Consider the following 24,627-nt stretch of genomic DNA (forward strand, 5'->3'; position numbering starts at 1 on the left):
AAGAAGCTTGGACTAAATAATTGCTTGGACTTGTTTCACGTGCTCCCTGGAGGCAATAATGGAATTTTAATAGAGGTGAGACTCAGTGGTTTAAATTAAAAGCAAAAATAGGGCTTTTTAATGATTTAAGCAATTAAATAGCGAGCACACACACACACACACACACGTTGTAGGAAAAACCCTATGCCATTATGGCACCTTTTTGACCTTATTTGCGCAAATTAATGCTGATTTGTCACTGATCACTGAACAATTATAGCTAATTGATATTTATGGACATGATGTAGATCATTTAGACATGTCCTATATTTCTGTCTAAGCTGAGTCCATTAGGAAGTAGGATTTGTAGTATAATCTACTCATATTTTTTTCCTGGATTTTTTTCTGATTCTATAGTCTGTGGCAAAGCCGGACTATTCAGCAGGCTAAAACATGAACCAGATTTTGAACATCTAACTGCTGGCTTAACGCCTTAATGAGTAGGGTTTCTGCTTTAGAGAACCAGATGCATGCTGAGCATGGAATAGATCTTTATTTCAGGATACTGGGAACACTAATTAACTGAAGATTTCTGAATACAGTAATTACTAAGGAATTGGTTGCCATGATTGCAGATTGTGCGCCCTTTTTAAAAGTGTTAGTGAAGTGTTTTGATCATAGAATGAAAAAAATAAATTGAATCCATTCCCATGTGGTCCTACACTGCAGTATTTTTAAGCTTAAAAACCAAGTCTTTCATATATTCTTTCAAACACAATCCTTTGAGCTAAAGAAAGAAATGTCTCTTTTGGAATTTTCACTGTCGCCTTGATGGGTTTTTTTTTCATGAAAGCTTTCAACTTTTTCCTTTTTCTCATTTCTTTATTGTTCAAACGTCATTAAAAAGCCAAGCTGTGTTCCCAGTCACAGGGAGCAGTAATTAAGGGGAAATGGTAAAATTCCATATATGTGTATATATGTACAGTATATATTTAAAAATCACAAAATTCTAGTAGTACATACTTGGTCTGCCGCCCATCGATTGAGTAGAAAAGCTCCTGAAGCTCTTCAGTCGTGAGAATCCCATCAGAAAAGTAAGCCTTGAATTCCTCAAAGGAGAGCTTACCATCATCTACCACAAAGAGAAGAATGTTTTGAAGATTATAATCTTTTTTTAACAAAGATGTAGCCAAATAACCAAGTACAAAAATATTTCAAAGAAAGTCTGTGGTTATATTGAATGAATATGACAGTAACACATTTTTAAAAATAAACAAAACAACAACAAAAAAACTTTAATAATCACTTCTCTTACTGTGCCAATCATGTAAATATTGTCAAATAAATTTTTTTAAAGCTATAAAAATGTGTACTTGGATTTGACAAGCTTTCCTCATCAGTCAAACAGATCACTGCTCACATAAGGATTTATCACATATATGATTGGAATCATACATCAGTCCTTATACATGGAGTAGCATCTGGCTTCTGTGCCCTTGAATCTCTGCTTGTGCAGTATACTTTATCAATCACGCTGACAGGGAGCCTAACAGAGCACGCATGCTGGAAGAACTCAAATATCAAATTACCAGTTTGAGCCCTTAGTGCACAGCTTGATGGTGCCATATGTGACCTAAATCACAGCAGGCCTGAGCATCTCTCTCCTCTTAGCACTTTCAATCATTTTTCCAATTTTTAAATGTATTTTTAAGAGATGCAATGGGCTGCTCGGTCATGATGGCCCAACATCAAATACATTTTGCACCTCGAAATTAAAACATAAATGTAGCTTTAAAAGAAAAAAATCTAATATTTGAAGTTGGTCTGACACACGTGATTCGTGAGCTGCAGAGTCTGTGGTGAATTTTCTTGCCTGGGTCTGGACCTTCTAGCTTATTTAAGCTTCAAAAAGTTTCAGTTGTAAATTAGATAAAACAGCTGAGAGGCAGACTCCAAGGAAGAGGGAAGATTGAGTCAACATTCAGAGCAAAAAGAAGAGGGACTATCTGAGCAAAGTATGACTTTAGGTTATGTGGTGGCTTCTTAATGTAGCATAAATCTGACACAGGAAATACTTTGGAGCACTGCATGTAGACAGTAACATAATTGTCAAACCCAGGCAGGACATAACACCTCAAAGTTCCCTCCCCTGGAAGATAACTCGTTCTTCATCATCTATTCAATACTTCCTGTTTGTAGGCAGCAACAAATCTAACAACTTTTTCAATTGCAATTTAGTTACTATCCAGCACTCAATACGGTGCTCCAGCTCACATGGCCGCTAGTTATATGAGTTGAGAGTGTTTTTTAATTCAACAACAGCGTGCAAAAAGCATGACTGAGTTGCACTTGGTCATGGCAGTGCTCTCAACAACCAATCACTGATCACCATTCTTCCCAATGACCAATCAATGATCAGCATTATTTCCAATAACCAATCACTGATCAATGTTATTCCCAGTGACACATCACTAATCACCATTTCCCCCTATGACCAACCACTGATCACCATCGTTTCAAATGACCAATCACTGATCACCATTGTTCCCAAAAATCAATCACTAAACACCACGGTTCCCAAGGCCAATTGTGTCAGCGTCGCAGGGATAAAACAGACCAAATGCAGGATAGCGTAAAAATAAACAGGGTTTAATAAATAAAAACATGAAACAAGGACACAGACTAGGACACACGACAAATAACAACAAAGGATTCTGCGCTGCTTAAGGCAACGTGGTTCGACTAAATACTCATGACAATTAACACATGAGGAACAGGTGTGCAGAGGTGGGGAGGAAGAGACAAGGGTGGGACAGACACGTGAACACAGAACATCAACAAAAGCACATGGCCAAAGTCCGGGCTGAGTCCTGACAAATTAATGATCACCACCAAATCTAATACTGCCATTAAATGATATTTATGTATCTAATAAATTTATATTGATCTAATATATAATATATTTAGTGGAAAATTGTTTTCCAGTACAGAAAAGGGTAAACAAAACCAAGACCAATCTATGAATTGATCAAAAAAAAAAAAAAACCTAAAGAAAACATCTGAAGACAATCCAGAAGACTGACATGCTGGCTAAATGATGAGACTTATAATTAGCCAAGCAGGTGAAAAGGTCCATATTATGGTCTGCTTAGTTATTTCAAGGACAAACATGGCAGCCACCTGGTCCCAAGCAGCTTGGAAACATCCCTGATCAGAATCTTTTATCAGCTCGACTTCTGAAGTATTTCTTTTAAAAGTCAAGGACTATTGTCTTTTTCAATCTTCGAGGTGATCAGGAAACAGGAAAGCAAACAAAATCCAAGAAAAAGAGAAAGAACTGGTATGCCTTTTTCCGGAAATCCATTTATGTAGGATAAAAGAGCTTTCCAGGGTCATTCTTCTCACTTGACATACCTGTAGCATCACTGAAGGCTCTGGAAAACTTGATATCGAAGAAGTTAGTTTCCTGCTATATTGTTGCTTGTGCGTGGGTTAGCAATGCTGTAGGGGTGACTTTGACAGTATTAGGGCAGAGAGGACTCCCACGCAGAGGTAAAAATGTAAGTACCTAAGCAGAAAAGTCTCATGGATTAGTATTGCAAGGTCAGTCCTAAGAAGTCTCAGCAGGGGAATTGTGCTGTCAAGCAATATTCTAGTGCTGTGTAAGAGCTTCACTTCAATCTCTAGCACAATGTTTGATGTACATTAAAGTAGATTCAATTCCACATGGATTTCATCTACTCTTCTGCTCTGCTTACTCAGGCTAAATCTAATGGGCTCCTTTGTCTTATTCCAGGGGCAATTAATCCAGGGGTGGAAATCCTTCAATAATTGTATTCTGTACTGAGGTTGGTATTTATACTTTAGCAGTATTTATACTTTACCCAAGTGTTACTGAAAGTGAATACTCAATTACATTTCTGAGAAAAATATATACCTTTTACTCATTAACATACATTTTCCTTTAGGCCTTAAAAGGACTTGTATATCTCAAATGACTCTACTTCCCTCATCCAGGCAGTGACTCATGGGTTTCCATGTGTTATTTATTTTTTTTAGCCATTTTTGGCTAAATCAGCTATGATTTCAGCTATGAAATCAGCTATGAAGAATCATGTAGATGATTATCTCCAAATAACCTACTTAATGGCATCAGTTTAAAACATTCATTTAATGGGTCATTTTAATAATGGAGCACATCGAGCACATTTACAGTACTTACATTTGAGTACATTTGTTTGTCAAATAATGACAAAAATGTCAAAAGACCAACGTCAAAAGATCTTATGTATCAGTAATCCTCACCAATCTCCTAAATTTCTAACCAACAACTGTGCCTCAAAAAATGGTAGAACAAGGGAAAACAGCATAATAAAAAAATGCAGTGCTTTTCAGTTAGCTAGCTTTTTATTTAACTACAGTACTTTGCCTTGGCCAGTTTAGATCCTCAGATGGGGACAAGCATTAAATGGGATGCCAGTCCACTGAGGGCACCATGCATACACAATTCATGTAGGCATTCCAACCTTGGACAATTTAGTCTAGCCAGTCCACCTCCTGGCATATTTTCTGAAGGAAGGAAGAACCCAGAGAATCCACACGGAAATGTTGACAGCGTGTGAAACTCAAGACCCAGACAGAAAGCTGAGCTCAGGTCTGAACCAAGGACCTTGGAGCTGTGATCAGCTTGTAAACTTTATGTGAATCAAGTAGAGAAGTTGCGTCAGCTTGTCTCAGCGAAGCAGTTGGAAACATAAACCTTGATCTGACAGGAATAAGATCGCAGGTCCAGCTCTTAAAGATGCCACTTGCTATTTGATTTGATCACTTAGAGCTCAGCTAACAAATTCCACTTGAGATAATCAGCCACAAGGCACAAGTACGATTCCCCCAATGGGAAATCAGCACACACAGTCAACAAGTGTGTACTAAAGAGCAAGACCAAGGTTTGTGACACTTTCACCACAACATGCTAGAAGTGCACTGCTGTCATTCTTCTTCACCATCAGCACCCTCTTGTTAAATAAATCATACTTTCTCCAGCTCATGCTGGGGTTTGTTCATATGCCCCTGCGATTGAGCCTGCCCTCTCCCTTGAATGATCAATAGGCTAGAAATCCAATACGGGTTATTTAAAGTAAGAACAGAGCCTGGAGTACTGATACACCACTAGACTGAGATTATACTTACTTTCTCCATCACGCAAACAATAGAACTGGAACAAACAACAGGATTTCCATACGTTTAAATATGTTCTCAAAAGAATGACCCATTTATCAAAACTATACAGGTGCATCTCAATAAATAAGAATGTCATGCAAAAGTTCATTTATTTCAGTAGTTCAACTCAAATAGTGAAACTCATGTATTAAATCATCAAAATTAAAAGTACCAAAGACTTAAAATACTTCAGTCTGTGTGTACTGAATTACACACAGACTGAAGTATTTTAAGTCTTTGGTACTTTTAATTTTGATGATTTTGGCTCACATTTAACAAAAACCCACCAATTCAAAAAATTTGAATATGGTGACATGTTAATCAGCTAATCAACTGAAAACACCTGCAAAGGTTTCTTGAGCCATCAACATGGCCTCTCATTTTGGTTCACTAGGCTACACAATCATGGGGAAGACTGCTGATCTGACAGTTGTCCAGAAGACAATCATTGACACCAGGGCTGGCTGTTCACAGAGTGCTTATCCAAGCATGTTAACAGAGAGTTGAGTGGAAGGAAAAAGTGTGTAAGAAAAAGATGCACAACAAACCAAGAGAACTGCAGCCTTGAAAGGCTTGTCAAGCAAAATCGATTCAAGAATTTGGGTGAAATTCACAAGGAATGGACTGAGGCTGGGGTCAAGGCATCAAGAGCCACCACACACAGACGTGTCAAAGAATTTGGATACAGTTGTTGTATTCCTCTTGTTAAGCCACTCCTGAACCACAGACAACGTCAAAGGCATCTTAGCTGGGCTATGGAGAGAAATACCTGGATGCCCAGTTGCCCATTGGTCCAAAGTCCTCTTTTCAGATCAGAGCAAGTTTTGTATTTTATTTGGAAACCAAGGTCCTAGAGTCTGGAGGAAATGTGGAGAAGCTCATAGCCCAAGTTGCGTGAAGTCCAGTGTTAAGTTTCCACAGTCCATGATGAGTTGGGGTGCAATGTCATCTGCTGGTGAAAACCAAAGTCACTGCACCTGTTTACCAAGACATTTTAGAGCACTTCATGCTTCCTTCTGCTGACCAGCATTTTTAAAGATGCTGATTTCATTTTCCAGCAGGATTTGGCACATGCACACACTGCCAAAAGCACCAAAAGTTGGTTAAATGACCATGGTGTTGGTGTGCTTGACTGGCCAGCAAACTCACCAGACCTGAACCCCATAGAGAATCTATAAGGTACTGTCAAGAGGAAAATGAGAAACAAGAGACCAAAAAAGCAGATGAGCTAAAGGCCACTGTCAAAGAAACCTGGGCTTCCATACCACCTCAGCAGTGCCACAGACTGATCACCTCAGTATTCCAGAAGGCCAACAATTCACTAAAACGTTTTTATTGGTCTTATGAAGTATTCTAGTTTTTTTAGATAGTGAATTGGTGGGTTTTTGTTAAATGTGAGTCAAAATCATCATAAACCAAAGACTTAAACTACATCAGTCTGCGTGTAATGAATTTATATAATACACAAGTTTCACTATTTGAGTTGAATTAATGAAATAAATGAACTTTTCCACAACATTCTAATTTATTGAGATGCACTTGTAAACATGTGATTTGATCCCTTAGAGGAACAACAAAAGCAGAACATCAGGATGAATAAAAAGAGGCACATATTTGGTTCTATTTGAACACATGAGATTTATGGCATGCCTTAATTAGGCAGATATAAGCTGTTGCTGTGGACCATTGTTCACTTACTCAACTGAGTATAGAAACACCCATGAGAAAGTTATTATTTTTTTTGTGAAAACAGTAGTCATCTGTTACACGTAGTGGCTGCTGTATTTTGTAATTTTGATATACTTACTTAAGAGTCACATGTCTCACTGGTCACACACCTGCTTCATGTTACTCCACATAAGCAGCCTTATTTAACTTCTGGCTTCTGTGTTTCTTCAACAATCTATTTGTATTGTTGTATGTGTCATAGTCTTACACAGTCTGGATGTTTTTGCCTGCTGTCCTCTGTTCATGTGCCGGTTCTTGTTTTGTCTGTTTTTGGTCACCTGTCTGCACTTTATTAATACTTTCATCTGTCTCCTTTATAATCCCCGAAACTCAGATATAAGCCTAAAGCATTCTTAATTAAAGAGGATATGGAGCTTTGAAATCTCAAATCTGATCTGTCCAGCCTTCCCATCTGTCCACAGCCTGGACCTTATCCCTTCTTCTGTTCACTTTGCCTATATCCGGATTCTTTTTGCTGTGCTCTTACAATACCAATCAATCTCATTTCTTCTTCAATTACTCTCCCTCTCTTCTTTTTTTCTCATCCATTCTTTCCTTCATTTTAATTAATTTCTCTTCACTTCATTTCTCTTCGTTTCTTTTCTCTTCATTTCTCTTTTCCTTTTCCTCTCTTCTCCTCTTCCTCGCTTCTCCTCTTCCTCTCTTCTCCACTTCCTCTCCTCTCTCCGTTCTTCTTAATCTCAAATTAGCTTGTAGTTCTATATAAATCTTTTATCTGTTCCTTTTGGGGAGGATCTAATTTGCTAAGTTTAGAAATTATTTTATAATAAACTTGTATGTCCTGGGTTTATTCTTTGTCTTGATTATTGCTTTATAATAAGAATTTTGCAACTGTATCACCAAAGTAAACATACAGATCTGATTTTAAAGTTTTTTCACACACTCACCTAATTGCGTATCCCTCAGCTAGACTGTGAGCTACTAAAGCTACTCTACTTCTCAGATCTGTGTACAAACTGGAACTAATTTTGCTGCAACTTAACCCGATTATTATGTTGTCTTTGTTATTAGTCCAGCCTTTTATTACCAGTTTATGTGAATAACAAAGGCACGGTGGAGAAATTATCATATGCTCAGCTATATTAAACTGTCACTAACCATTAGAATTTGTTTTAAGTTTACATGAAAGTTTGATACAGACTAAACTTCGTAACAAGCCCATATTTATAAAGCTTCATGCATGAAAGGCTATAGCAAGCAAGTTTGTTATGTATCTACTGATAGAATGGTCAGTAAGACTAGCCCTACTAAGATGTCTGGTTAAACTGGGCCAACAACCACTGGGCATGTGGTGTCAGGTGACTCGTTAGTATGAGAGCGTGAGAGTGATTACACCAAATTTAACACACCAGCTCCCCATTCACACCTGAGACCTTGTAACACTAAGGAGTCACATGACACCGGGGAGACTAAATGGCTAATTGGGTCCAATTTGGACATTTTCTCTTAGGGGTGTACTCACTTTTGTGGCCAACGTTTTTAGACATTAATGGCTGTGTGTTGAGTTATTTTGAGGGGACATCAAATTTGAACTGTTATACAAGCTGTACACTCACTACTAGCAAAGTGTCGTATCTTCAGTTGTTTTTAAAAAATATTTACAAAAATGTGAGGTGTGTATTCACTTCCGTGAGATACTGTAAGTGAGTTGAGAGGCAAACAAAATCACACTCATGTATGTCAGAACACATACACCCATATACACCAAATCATATGTAACACACCCTAATTATACCTAAAAACTCTCTCTCTCTCTCTCTCTCTCTCTCTCTCTCTCTGTATAGTACACCTCAGTAAAATAAGTGATGGCAATCCAAAAGAGTGACAGAGCATTTTCACCCATCAGAGCCAAACTCACTTTAACAGTTAAAGCCATGTGGGTAACTCCTATAATCAGCCACTTCATACTAATATTTTATATTACATATTCCAAAATCTATTTGCAATTGATTTTGGAATGAAGGGAATGAATTAAAATGAAAAGATCATGTATTCCTGAAACTTTATTTACATTTACATGAATGTATAACATTTCTTCCAAAATTCAAATGGAATCAAAATTAATTTGATTTAGCATACCTGAAACTATTGCTTCTGGCTCTGTACAGTCCAGTTTGTTATGTTAAAATATGAAATAGTAAGCTACATTGTGTATAAAATATTCACATTCTTTACCATCATACAAGTGCAGGTGAAGAGATTTAATAACCACAATAACAACAGAAGACAAACCAGAATACAGAGACAAAATCTAAATACTTCAGGCACTAGTTCAGGCAATAAGCAAACAGGCTATAGAAGGCAATGGCAAAAAATGATTGAGAGCAAAAATAAAACCAAGAAATCGAGACCAAAGAAACGAAACAAAGAACAAAGGCTTGTATTTGTATTGTCAGCATAAACTGAAACAAATACTTTAAAAATCACACTAGAAGTTAAAAAAGAATATTCAAAGGGAAGATTCAAAACCAGACAGACTGATCGTGACAAATCAAGGCAACAACCAGTGACTATACATGGACAGTGACATAAGCAAAATCAAAACAAAACACATAAAAACATAGAACAAGGTGGACATGAGCGCCATAGCGCTGTGTGCTATATGGCTCGGTTCACAGCGCTCAGCATGAATGGAAGATCTGTGACAATATCCTACAATTTTAAAACCTTCACAAGATGATTTCTTTTTTTTGTTGTTGTTTGTTTAGAATCTACACAATTTGATGCTTGCCAAGGCTCCATAGACACCATGATTCATCAATAGTCTAAAAACAAGTGTGTACATTTTTACAGTACATGAAAGTTCTCACTTAATCTGAAACATATCTAATACGTCCAATATAGAAAAACAGGCTTTTACATATTTAATATGAATTTTTCCTTGACCTAAATACTAAAGTTTGTGTACCCAGGCTCATTTAGGGCAGACAGTCTCAAATCAGGATTCTTCATATATTAAGATGCCAATCTGTTTGTGTGTGTGTAGTTGTGTGTGCTTGTGTGTGTAGTTGTGTGTGTGTGTGTGTGTGTGAGAGAGAGAGAGAGAGAGAGTCTCTCTCTTTATCTCAGCTGTACAGCAGGCAAAAACAGGAAATAACTTATCTCCCAAATGTTCCACAACATTGAACCTAACCATAAACCATTATAATGCATGACAAGTTGTTTATTAATAAACATTGTAATCAATGGCAAATTGCTACAGTATAAGAAGATTAACACACCTCAGACTGTGGTGCTTGTACAACATTCAGCATCACAATCCCACAACATACGCATTCTTTTTTTTAACAAATGTCACATTATTCCACATTATTCCTGTCATTTAATATGATTACTAATTAATGATTACTTTATGATTACTTGCTAGATTTAATTTGTTTATATCAAATTGTATATATTTTAAAAATCATCAAATAATGCAACAACAAAGAATACAAAAAAAGACAGAAATACGGAGCAACACACTGTATTTTTAAAAGACTTTGCTATATTGTTTCAGATGTTGCTCTTGTATTTTTAATTTTACAGCCAGATACTTTTCCTTAACAGTCTAAGACCTATGAAATATAAAGTAACAGTAAAATCATGTTATTTGACACCTGGCCCCTGGAGCAGATCGATTTTACACACAGCGCTAAGCAGTACACACTTGTGTATTTGAAGCTAATTATAGCCTTCCATTTTCGTTTGTTTTTTTTTTTTTTTTTTGGTTGTTTTGCTGGTTTATTTTTTTTTTTTTATAAAGCCAGGAATTTGATCTCAAGACTGTTTCAAAAACAGGTCTCACACTTAATCAAATATACCAAAAATCCCAAACATCCTGCATACTTTTATTACATCACGTCTCAATTACTGCAGTTCCCTTTTCATGGCGGTTAGTCAGCTTTACTTTTCCATTTGCAACTTGTCCAAAATGGCACAGGATTTCACCAGTCATGGCATGGCTACACAAGTTTTTACACCCAACACTACAATCAGAACTGGCCTGCTGTGACAACATCCATATAGATAATCTTATGTGTCAGCAACGAAGCATTAGGCCCTCTTGGCCTACCAGCCACAATAGACTGGATTTTAAAACCACTCACAGTCACCAGGGGGACCCATGCAACTGGGGAGAATGCAAGTCACAGAAGAAGACTTCATCGCTATCTTTGGCTATGATTTTAATGCAATCAATCTGGTCATAGGTGTACCACATGCCCAAAGAATCTCGCCCAAAACCTAAGGTGGGCTGGTTTCCAGACCAAATTTAACTATTCCTGTTAAAGAACCTACTGGTGCGCCCATGTCTAACCACCTCTGTAGAAAGCTTTGAAATCCAGCACACCACAAAAATTCCAACTGAATGTCATGACTTCAACATGATTTTTGTCAAAGGCAAAGGCATGAGATTACCCCCACGTTGCCCAGAGGACTGTGCCATTGACCGCCTACATAACACTTTGCCCCCGAAATGCAGAGTATACCTCTTATCTATCCCAAGAGTAAAGCTATGGAGGACAAAGCTCTGACGTCGACAAAGCGTTGACGGCCGGGTATATTCAGCCATCTACTTCCTCTGCAGCAGTGGGATTCTATTTTGTGGAAAAAAAGGATGGCAGTCTCCGGCCCTGCATCGATTACAGAGACATGAACTCTGTCACTGTCCACTACCCATTTCCACATCCTCTAGTCCCTGCAGCCCTCGAACAGCTCTGAGAGGCCTGCATCATTACAAAACTCAATTTATGGAGTGCGCATAACTTCATTTGCATTAAAGGAGGGGATGAGTGGAAAACCTCTTTCCACACCACCAGGAGGTACTATGAATACTTAGTTATGCCGTATGGACTAACTAATGCTCCAGCTGTGTTCCATGCCTTCATTAACAAAATTCTCGGAGACATGCTCAATCGCTGTTATTGCCTACATTGACGACATCCTCATTTACTCACCCATCTGGGAGGAACACATTTACCACGTTCAGACAGTTCTTTGACACTTGTCCCAGCACCAGCTCTACGTTAAAGCTGAGAAATGTGAGTTTCACAAAAACACCATTTTATTCTTGGGAGATGGATCAAAGCAAGATTAAGGTGGTGAAAGAGTGGCCCTTACCCCTTACAGTGAGGGAACTGCTATCGCCGCTTCATCCGGAACTATAGTTCCATCGCCTCTCCCATCACCTCCCTTCTCTGTTGCAACCCTAAACGAATCCTCTGGGATGAAGCCTCTAAAGCACCTTTTAAAAAACTGAAAACCTGCTTCATCACGGCTATAATCCTGAAACACCCTGACCCCGAAACACCTTTCCTTGTGGGGGTAGACACATCCAGTTATGATACTGGAGTTGCACTCTCTCAACACCACGGTGAACCTGGGAAACAATACCTGGGCCTTTTACTCCCAAAACATAAGGGGAAGATAATTACTATGTTAACAAAAGATAACTTTTGTCCATCAAGGAAGCTCTAGAGGAATGGCGACATTGGCTGGATAGAGGAAAACACCCATTTCAGGTCATAACCGAACATAAAAACCTTGAATACATAAAATATGCCAAGCACCTCAACCCATGCCAAGCTAGGTGGGCTTTATTTTTTTACACACTTCCACTTCACAGTAACGTATCATCCAGGTACAAAGAATAGTAAAGCAGATGCCCTCTCAAGACCCACTGCTCCAATCCACATGTCACAAACCCATCCTACCCACAGCCCTTGTTCAAAATACTTTCTGGTTGCCTTCACTTGCAAAGGATGTGGAAACGTAAGTTAAAGCTTGTCAAATATGCCCCGAAACTAAAGCCAGTCACCAGCTCCCCACTGGGCTCCTGGAACCACTACCTATTCCTCACCGACCTTGGTCCCACCTTGCTGTGGACTTTATTACAGACCTTTCTAGTTCGAATGGTTATACCACGATCCTTGTTACCACTGATCATTTCTCCAAGGCCTGCCATCTCTTACCTCTAAAAGGCCTACCTACTGCCATGGAAACCGCCCAAGCCTTATTTCACCAGGTATTTCAAGTTTACGGCCTTCCTGAGGACATCGTATCGGACCAGGGAACACAATTCACCTCCCAAGTATGGAAAGCACTTTGCTGCCTCCTGAACATCAATGTCAGTCTAACATCAAGCTGTCACCCTCAATCTAAGGTACAGGTAGAAAGGCTCAACCAAGACAACAGCCACTATCTAAGAACTCTAAGAACCAAGAACAACATTGGTGTAGTGAGTTCCTACCATGGGACAAGTATGCACAAAATTCAATTACCCACTACTCCACAGGCCTAATGCCCTTTCAGTATGTAATGGGATACCAACCCTCATTGTTCCCCTGATCCAGTGAGCCATCCTATGTCATACTGACATAGGACAGAGCCAGTCTGGGAAAGCGTTCATGTTCGCGTCCAACAGGCCATACGGAGACAACAGATCCAAGCCAACAGGCAAAGACGCACACACCACCCATTCCAATTCAGGGAATGCGTGTCCCTCTCCACCTAACACCTTAAGCTAAGACACCTTAAGCAATTTAAGCCCTCGTTTCATTGGCCCGTTCAAAATAATCCGCCAATTTAACTCTCACCACACTCCGACTCCCGTCGACCTACCACATCTCACCCACTTTCCATGCCTCAGTGCTAAAACCCATACATAGTTCCCCCAACCAGAGAAACAAAAAGGGAGAAACCTTGAGAGGAAACAGAATCGAAAGGGAACCCATGCTCATTTGGGTGACACTGGATGGTGTGATTATAAATTGTTATAAACAACAGAGATCGTTATTTTAAATAATGTCCTTTCCATAGTCATTTATAGTCTGACAATTGTGTATTGCTTAGGAGTGTTTAATTTTTATGTGTTTAATTTTAAAAGGTTGCTGTATTTAAGGAACTATACAGTCTGGCTACACAGTGATATGATTAGTCCTTATATTTCCCAGACTCACGATTAAAGCTCAATGATAACTACATGTTCTCTCTAGCTGCCCCTAGTGTGTGGCATATGCCCCTAGAGTAAGATATGCTTCAACTGTTGCAGACAACACACACAAAACACACGTTACAGCAAGATCGTGAAGTGTCTGGACTGCTGCAAGGACTATTTTGAGAAGCATTAATCAGTAACCAATCAGCCACTTGTAACTCGTCTATGTATAATGAAAGGTGTTAAGGCAGTGATTTAAAATCTTTCTTACACCCTTTGTCTGACTCACACATTCTCTCTTCCTCCTTTATCATTTCATGCCGATGGAGAGATGATTGAAGTGGAGAGGTAATTGTCATTTTGGGAGCAGCGATTATCATTTCTGCAATGACGGCTCAGCTCGGCTCGACTCGGCTTAGAGACTCTGCTCCTTTCTGATTTGTTTGGACAGCATGTAACGTCTTCCATTCTCATCCGTTCTCCGCATTGTTTTCTTTAAAATGAAAAAGTACTCAAATAAAAAAGCCACTGCTTTCCGATGACACTTTCTTTATTTTTTGTTTCCTGTACAATAACGCTGTACAGGCCTTATTGGAAATTAGCAAACATCCATTTACAAAGTATTGCATATTCTAATTCCCAAGTGAGCTTACAAACTAGATCAGTGCTAGTTGTGTTTTTCCTTGTGTACTCCTTAGGCTGCTTTTTTGCTTCACATGCTCCAAAAAAAAAAATTCAGCACAGAAATGTTTTCTTTATTAATTACTAGTTACCTAATTAATCATACTGCTGAATGCAGGGATGCTCTGCAGTGGTGAATCAGTCCATCTTTGCAAAATACATTTATGTAAAATCACTCACTCATTGTAGCTAAACAAACGGAACATACAAAGCGATCAAAATCCATTAAGGTTTTACTTTTGCAATTAAATTGAGGCTAAATGTACATTTTATTCATACAAACTGCTGTGAGAAACTGACACTGAAATAAACTGTAAAAGTAAAAGTTCCTGAAATGTCATTATGCAACGTCAAGAAAATAGCAAGTAGGTTTCTTTGAATATAGGAATAAAGTCAGACCTACCGTTTTTGTCTGCACGGCGGAAAATCTGCAGGGAGAGAAAAAAGAAAGAGGGTAAAGGCAATCAGTGCAAAGTGTATATGATGTGAAGGCAATTCAGAGCAAAGTTTAGATTGGAAGAGAATCGAGATGATTAAAGCAAGAGACTTTGAGCATGAGGCTGTGCATATATTCTGTTCACCACTGGTTAAAAAAACATCACCAAACTTTAATAAAGATTTTAATTGGTCGTTAGCAAATGGCAGACATTTTTAGAAACTGACTGTAAATCTTGTGAACTCGTTTCTACTCTAACTCCAACTGTCAAAAGTATTGGATATATAAGTTTTCAAAAATGAAACTTGAAGTAATCCATTGTCTTGAATCAAAACTTATCTTTAGTCTCATTTCACTATGTACTGCATCAGCAATACATGGTTGAAATGACAATAAAAGCTTCTTGACTTGACTTGGATTTACTCATAATTTTAAGGCAACAGATGAACTTTTGTGAATGATTAAATGAATGATCTGAGCTGGTATTTTGGTCCAGTTAACACCTCCTGAGTCCCTGAATTAACACTGAGACAGGATGATGAAACGACAGGTGAAGACCTACCTTAAATTTGCTCTTATTTTCCCTGTTTTTTTTTTATGTGTATATAGGAAAAATCTGAAGAGTGTTTTAGGTTGATGGTATCTCAAATCTGTAACCTAGTGAACCAGTGTTAATGTATTCACTGATAGAGAATACATTAACACTGGTATCTCAAATCTGTAACCTAGTGAACCAGTGTTAATGTATTCACTGAGAGAGACTCTTGTACTTCTCTCTGGATAAGAGCGTCTGCCAAATGCCATAAATGTAAATGTAATACAGAATTTTTGCTGTCTTAAAGCGTAGTCCTGTAAATCCTGATCCTATGTATACCACTCCACATCTATAGAAATAGGTATTACCCAAGTACTAAAGAAATACCAAATACAACTTAATAAAGATATTTGTAAGAAGCAAGACCTGAATACTGAAGGCTACACTTAGTTTTTATGAAGAATCTTTCATTCATGCACAATTTTCTGTTTTAACTAGATGAACTTTATGGATGCACCATAAAAGTAAGTACTACAGTTGAACACGTGCACATAAAACCATTTTAAATAGACATTAATATTATTGTATTATAACAACTAGTCTATTTACATAATAGTCAGTGCTGCTAGAACATAAACAGAATTATCATCATGGATAATCATCATCCTTTAGGTACATGGTGCATTTCAAAGCACTTGATTTGTTTTGGGTTTATATTTAAGTGCTTATGTCTGGCTCTGCATTTGTTAAGACTCTGGTCTCGTCTCCTCCCCTGTACTGTCACCGGTGTGATCTTCTGTCTTTAATCAGTTTATTTATACCCCGCCGTCTATGTTTTGGTGATGATATCGCATGCTTCTGAATCATACTGAATCAATACTGAACCAATGGCTTAAAAGATGGAGGAAATGGACCGTTCCAACCATTTCAGGTTTAAGGTGAGTGCATGTGCGTGTAATAATATTATCAGATGTGCAGTCTGCAGCAATCACAAAAACTCCGGTGGATGGGGGATTTTTAGGTACCGCAATAACTTGTAGGGATGATACTATCTTTATATTGCACAAGTCTGTTACGGTGTATTCACTTTTGATGCTGTCTGCCTGTGAATCATCTTTCGCCTAGAATTACAAAAAAGATAAGTGCAATACTCCTAATAAACACCATCAATAATAAACATGATTTGATGCACCTACCGCTTATCTCAACTTATTGCAGGTTATAATTATCAATGTTGCTCTTATATAAAACTCTGAAAATGTGAAACCTCTGCAGCTTATGATGAAATAGTTTGTCTAGATCAGGTGTGTTCATCTTATCCAAAAAGCTCTGGTTGTGGGTGCAGGTTTTCTTTCCAATCAAGCAGCAGGCAAACCCTGATTCCACCTGTTTAATCAGTGGAGCTTAGCTTTCAACAGGCTCAGGTCTGGCTCCTGCTTGGATGAAATGAGAACCTGCAGCCACCCTGACCCTTTACGGATAAGATTTGGCAAATCTGATCAAGATAAAGCTCTCAGGGCTTTAATTCTCATGTCATATGTAGCTATTCATAGTAAAAAAAATATTATGTTTTATGTTTGAAATTACAGCACTTGTCTTTCAACTCTTTTAACAGCATGTGTTTGCTTGTAATATCATAAAACAGTGCCAGTGACCATTCAGTTCCATTGGTAATAACACAAAGTACAAATATGGCATCAATCAGGTTAAACTAATATTATTAACTATAAATAATGTAGCATTTTATTTACTGGCCTGGACTTCAGAATTTAGACATGACATTTTTACATATCCGGAAACCAAGCTAAAGGCCAAAATGTGCTCTGTGCATGCGACTGTGATGCAGCTGGTGACAGTCTGCGATCCTGTTTGTCATTCTATCTATAGCAGTCATTTACATTGGGTGTTGAAACATCAGCCAAAAATATAGTGCAAAAAATGTCTGTTAGCATACTGCTTATTCCTAAGGTGAAAATAAACCACGGGACATTGTTAAAGGAAACAGCTGATAGTATTGTATCAGCCACAACTCTTAAAAACAGATTCATTCAAACCTAACCATTTTATCCTTCTGCAATATGCGTCATGTGACCATCTGCACCAAAGAACATAACAAAAATACACAATGCATCAATCTTATGCATAATATTTTTTCTTCAATTTGTGCTGTAATCAGAAAAAATAAAACACATTATGTGTTTCACCCTGAGGAAATTACAAATTAGTATGCACAAAGGACACACACACACTTGTGTGCAGATTTTGACGCAAGCATATAATCACACATCTTGATGCTCTCTACGCCTGGGAAAACTGATAGCCACATTCTCAAGGACAGATGGAGCCTGTAGCCAGGCTACAGCTGCTGAGTAAATATCTTCTGTGTGTCCTGCTCACACAGAACTGTGTGCAGACATGAACGGGCCAAACACGAACGCATGGGGGGAAAAAAAAGCCTTGTACAAACACCTACAAAATTATAGTCTCAATAAATACATATAAGCTATAGTGCCATAGTTGGTTTTTTTCCAGGTCACTAACACTGAAATGACAGCAATGACTCAGGATTATCATTTAAATAAACATGGATCCAGCTTTCTGTGGCCTTTTGTCACAGACTAATAAAACTGAGTCATCTCCATTGACCAACAACAAGCCATCAGTCCTCCTCATGTAAACCTTATTCCCTTAGCCTGCAGGGAATAAAGCCCAGTTGTATCTGACTGCAAGCAGCTAAGAACAGGATAAAACATCATTAACTATTCACTTTAAAGGTCAATCCAAGCTTCCTAGAGAGAGATTTTGAATTTGGTAGCTCTTTGGCAGGTGTTGAGACTGTAGGGAAACTCAATTCCCACTGTCTGTTTTCCTCTGAGACAAAGAAAGGAAGCTAGAGATCATGAGAGACCATGAAAAGAAAAACAAACCTTGGAAAAAGCCTTAAACAAAGCGCATTTTATTGTATACTTATAATCTATAGACTGTTATACAACAGCACCGTTGATTTTTAGATTTTAAATGGTTAGAAGAGGTTTGTTCAATTTTCTGAAACAGCAGTTCTAGCAGTCGTGCAGACTGAAAGGTTTTCATATGTGCTTGTTCTTATATGTTATCATTTCTATAGTACCAGCATTCACATTCGATATATGGTAGAAGCTCCACCAAATTGAACCCAATCAAATCTAATAATAAACAAATTGTTGTTTAACAAATAAAAACATATCACTTGTTTTTGGGTGATATTTCCAGGGGACATTTATCTAACGTTCATGGAAGGAGTCTCCAGTGTCAGAAGTGAAGCTGTTCCTTTTAACACATTCCTAGTACATTTCTGCATTGTGCGATTTCTCAGGAACACAACAATGAGAAGAAAGCACACAAACATCAACAGACTGCCAGAGAGAATCCTGACAATGCCGGAGCTACCCGTAACCAGGAGACCAAGAGAGTAAAGCTGTCTGTTGACTTTACTCTGTCTGCTGTCAATCACAGCAACAATAACCAATCCTGGGTGTCTGTGAGTTCATGTCTGTACTAGATTGCAGTGAGCACTTTACATTAAATGCATTTAGTTGTCATGTGATGCAGCGTGTAGCAAGATGTCTGGCTTCAAGAAATTTAGGCTTCGAGAAAATGACATTATATCTGCTAGACTCGAAGTGAACCACCTTGTTTCACAGGCATTCCATAACATTACATGTGACTATAATCCGTTATTGTGTACAATGTGTCATACACTGAAAAAAAAATAAATGAAGTGATGGCAAATTGCTGTGGTAGAAGAGGAACACTTCAACACTAACACTTTACTATGAGTGTGAAAAGAACAATTTTGTATCACCCTGCTGCTTCATTGATTATTTTCCTACACACCGATAATAACAGGCCCTACAGGGTGTTTTATTTCCTACACAATCTATTAATAAATGTTTTGCACTTCTCTTAGCCTTGTTCATTATTCGTCTAAATACACAATGTTTACGGTAACAAACATGAGAAATTATGATGTATAATGATGGCATGTAACCACCAATGAATGGATTTGCCTGTTTATTTAAACATACTGCAAAGCAACATATAAGGCAATACAATAAATTAACAGGGTTCCCACTCTTTTCCAGAGATCATTTTCCAGGACATTTCAAATTTAGGAAAAAAAGACAAGGATCACAGATTCACGGCCTAAAGTAATATGTTCTTCTCTCCAGAAGTCTTAAAAACAACTTTATGGCTATTACTTAACTATAAAATTAGAAAAACACCAGATACACCCACACAGAGCTTCTGAAGTTAAACTCTTCAATGTATTATAATGAACACATTATAACAACTGCCAAGGCCCTTCTGGTTAAACTTTCCCTTCCCTCTTCTCCAACTGCATTCTCAAAAAAAAAAAACAACAACAACCGGCATTATGAAAAATAACTGCAGAAGCATTCTCAAACGGAATAAACAACATTTAATTGTCTGTCCAAAACATTCACTGCATTAAGCTCCAATGAACAGTATCCTTTTGAACTTTTTCATTTAGTTGCTTCAAACTCTCTTGCATGTTTTCCTCACTCACTTTTCTCTGTGACACTTTTTCGATAGGCATTTGATTTTGACAGTAAGGTGAAGTCATGCTTTCTCTCTCGGTATTTATGAATGTGTCATTGACTCACTTTCACAAACGATTCGTTAATAAACGCATATTCAAAGAAACTGTATTGTATGTTGCTAAAAGCGTTCTGCTCCGGCTTTGTTTGGAACTACTATGGTTAACCTCCGTGAAGTTGTCCCATATTGTATTTGTTATTTGTAAGGTAGGGAATAAGATTCAATGTTTATTTTAGCGGCGCGAACCGGCACAAATCGAGCACAAACGAATGGCACCTTTTTGGAGCGATTTAGACGATAGTGGGTGGAGAGTTCCGTAACAGTCCCAAACAAGTATTTTTCCCATTATATTTAAGAAGGGCTCGGAGATACCAGGTTAGTTTTAACGGCACAAACGGGCACAAATCGAGCACAAACGAACGCCACCGGTTTGGAGAGATTTGGACGGCACGGGGTGGAGAGTGACGTCACAGCTCCAAATTGTTTTTGTTATTTCTAAGAAGGGGAAATATACTTGACGTTCATTTCAACGGCACAAACCGAGCACAAACGAATGACACCAGTTTTGTGTGATTTAGACGAACTGGGGTGGAGAGTGACGTCACAGTTCCCGAAAATATTTTGGTTATATCTCAGGAAGGAAAACAGATAGAGTGTTTGTTTTAACGGCACAAATGGGCACAAATCGAGCACAAACGAACTAAGCCGGTTTTGAGCGATTTGGGCGATGTTGGGAGGAAAGTGACGTCACACGGTCAAAAAATATAATGTTTAATATCTCAAACACCAAACTAGCACAAACGTTCGTTTTTGCGGCACAAATCAACACAAACGTAGCACAAACGAATGGCATAGTTTTGGTGATTATTTCTTTTTATGGGGTGCCAACTTCACGGAGGTCTATGGTTAGTGAAGGATAGAAAGGAAGTCACTTAACTTCTTGTTTAGTGAACTGTTGCAAAAATCAGTATCACATTTGCAAACGTGTTTTTAAGTTTATATAAGTAAACCTATTATAAGTTACCGGCCTTCGCCTTATGTTTACAACATGTTTACAACAGCAAGATTAAACAGCATAACAAAAAACCCGTCAAAACTCAGCGTCCCTGAACAGAGCGCTTTCTGTTACTAATGTTAATTGTTTCGACCAGTTGTAAACTGTTCTTTAAATGATAAATAATTTTCCAGGACAAGATTTTTTCCAAGACAATTTATGTTTTCTCTCATTTTCCATGTGTTTTCCAGGACTGGAACAATGGTCATTAATTTTCCAGGATTTCCAGGTTTTCCAGGACGCGTGGGAACCCTGATTAATATTTAGTCTGTATTGGTGTAGCCCTTCTGAAAATAGTTGCAAAGCCCAGTTCTGGGGATTTCTTTTACCATCAGCTACCTTTAGAGATTTAAAATTGAAGATTCAGAGAGAGCAGATTGTTATTAGCCCCAAGGAGTGAAAGTGGGCTCAAAGTAATAATTCTGGTAAATACTTCAGTACCTCAATCCTGCAAAGCCTCGTACCATTTAACTGGAGCGATAATATAAGAGCTCACTGAATTTGTGAGCTCTTTGTCTAATTGAATTATATATATTTCATTATCAGGCCATGTTCTTCATTTCCCTCTATATGGTTTGTCTGTCTGTCATTCAGAGGAAATTTTCTTTTTATACTGTATTTCTTATTTTATTGTCTGTGCTTTAACTTCATTTGGCTGTGTTTTGCTGTATATGATTGCATGGCATGATTTGGAGGTTTGTACAGAATGAATATGAAGGATGGGATAAGCCTCTCTAGGTTGTGAAATATCATGGATAATCTCATCTATTCATGATAGTGGTATGAATAAGAAACCAATTAATTTGGCCTGTGCTTGTTTTCATGCATGAGGCCACCAGGACAACTAAATCATTCAGAAATGCCTCTTCAAGCATTCGTACAAACCCACAATCTAGTACATACTATAAGTAGTTTATTACCTCCTGGGGAATTGAGTAACTCCACAAGTTAAAAATGTAGATTACATGGATGTCAAATATAAAGTCTGCTTCAAAAGTCTGAGACCTTATTGAAAATCTAAGGCTTAAATAAAGTAAATGTACAACATATATATATATATATATATATATATATATATATATATATATATATATATATATATATATATATGAGATCGTGATGATGTTATCTGTTATGTACAAAAGGTCAGAATTTCTTTTAAAATGGATTAATTCAACGCAATTTTTTCTAAGGTATAACTATGATAATGTTCAACTTCAGATGATTATTAGTAGTCAAATGCAGTTTTTCATTTAAGAGGAGTGTGTATTTTTCTAGTTTTCTTGTAAATTATATCTATTAGTATTGTATAGTTAATTTTAATGTAATTGGCTGCTCATTAAGATTAAAAACAATGTCTAAGCCTAATCCTTTCTTTTCTGACCCTCAACCTAAAATGGGTTTGACAACCCTGTATTAAAACATGTTTTCAGACAATACTCAGATTTATTTGAGCTACAATAGATCAGGTTTTGCACAAACTTGTGGAGTCATTGCCACTGTCACGAACACAAAAAGGAGACCAAACGCTAAGAAACGCTGAGAAAAGTTCTGAGTTTCCATTCAAGTTGTTGGCAATAATATAATGGTAAATGAAAATTGTATTCAATTAAAAAGCAATTTTACTCATTATGTTAACATACATCTAATTCAGCTGCCTCTTTTTGTATGAGCTTGGAATAATCTTCTGTTAAAGACAGAACAGAGAGGAGAGAAATTGAAGGGTTACAACTGCAGAGGAGAAACTGGATTTTGTGCTTTGTGTGTGCTTGTTTGCAACCTCATCCCCCAGATCATCTCTTCTCAAATCTGCCAGTAAGACACACATACACACACACACACACACACACACACACACACACACACACACACACACATATACACACAGCTTTCAGACCCCACTACAGGAGCTTACTTAACCATGCAGAGAGAACATCTGCACCTTTTTCCTCATGAGGCTTCAACTCCCATCACCATTGTGCATAATGGTTTTCTGCATACAATGGCAAGACAAACGAGATAAAATTGGAAATATATTCAAATTCCTAATTTAACACTTTCTCTCTCTCTCGCTTGCTCTCTCTCCCTCTCTCGCTCTATCTCTCTCTCCCTCCCTCTCTCTCTCTTCTTTCTATCTATTTCTCTCTTCTCTCTCTCTTGCTCTCTTTCTCTCTCTCTCTTGCTCTCTTTCTCTCTCTCTCTCTCTTGCTCTCTTTCTCTCTCTCTCTCTATCTCCCTCACTCTCTCTCGCTCTCTTCTTTCTGTCTCTTTCCCTCTTCTCTCGCTCTCTCTCTCTCTCTTGCTCTCTTTCTCTCACACACACACACACACACACACAATCTCGTCCTGCATTGACATCCTTTTACTTGCCTCAGCGATTTAAACTGTCACTCATGATATTGTGCACTGTTTTTTATGCCCCAGCTCAATAACCACACATTCACTGTGGTCCATAAATTTGATACAAGGTCTAAGATCTAATATTTTTACTATCTCTATATCCTCTAAACCCCAAGTTACTGACTTTACTCTGGTCATCATGGACATTATGTGAATAATTATCACGCGTGTCATTTACGTGTCATTCACGTTCGTGTCTATGCAGCACACGCAGAAGTCCTGATCGTGTAGGTCATCATTATACACACTCGTGTAGAACATCATCTGGTATAACACAAGCTGGTTCCTAGTTCACCATGCAATATGACGATAATAAATACGCTTAATAGAAACCCGATCTGCTGCACTTACGTCGTGAAACGTGTTAAGTCCGTGTTTGTGCTGCTGCAGCTGTTCATGATCAGAGCGGAGATATTCTCTCTTCGCTGACTGAAGACACATTGTGATCATCTCCGTGCATGACAGCATCTTCTCCTGTGCTTTCTGAACGACTAACGAGAGGAGCTCAAACTAGACCGGATCCTTTTGCTTGTAAGATCTACAGCAGATTTGCGGATGTTCGCTTCACAGCTCGGTGATACGGTACACTAACCTGCTCCAGCCTGCGCTCGTCCTCAACCAATGACGCTAAAGAACTTTCGCGGACTAGAAGCCCCGCCCACCAGCACGCTGATTGGCTCGCATCTTATTCCAGACTTTCCCGGAAAGAGACTGAAGCTGTGATTAAAACTAATCAAGTAAGACTACTGTAATAGTATTAGATTATTTATAAAAAGTGAGAGGCTTAGAGTATTTGTACACCCCTCTTCTTCTTCTTCTTCTTCTTCTTCTTCTTCTTATTGCTATTGTTATTATTAGTGTTATTATTATTATTATTATTATTATTATTATTATTACATTTTACAAACCGTTTAGATTATTCGTTAATAATTTCTATTCTATTCACCAAAGAAGTGTTAGTGAGCTCAGATGCCTTAAGCGAATGTCAACTGTTTTATAATAATAATAATAATAATAATAATAATAATAATAAATAATAGTATCATTGTTATTATTAT

General features: G+C 37.9%; 1 protein-coding gene across 1 annotated transcript in view; it reads right to left on the reverse strand.

Moving 5' to 3' along the window:
* necab3 (N-terminal EF-hand calcium binding protein 3) overlaps positions 1–24,196 on the reverse strand; it is a 46,499-nt gene extending 22,303 nt beyond the window's left edge. Inside the window, exons 1-3 of the mRNA XM_060868225.1 lie at positions 23,921–24,196; positions 14,949–14,973; positions 1,003–1,111 (exon numbers count right to left, since the gene is read on the reverse strand). Of these exons, the coding sequence (XP_060724208.1) occupies positions 1,003–1,111; positions 14,949–14,973; positions 23,921–24,037 (251 nt within the window). The 5' untranslated portion in view covers positions 24,038–24,196. The remainder of the gene's footprint in view (positions 1–1,002; positions 1,112–14,948; positions 14,974–23,920) is intronic.
* Between the last annotated feature and the right edge of the window lie 431 nt (positions 24,197–24,627).

This window comes from Tachysurus vachellii, chromosome 4, assembly GCF_030014155.1.
Source record: "Tachysurus vachellii isolate PV-2020 chromosome 4, HZAU_Pvac_v1, whole genome shotgun sequence".
NCBI lineage: Eukaryota > Metazoa > Chordata > Actinopteri > Siluriformes > Bagridae > Tachysurus > Tachysurus vachellii.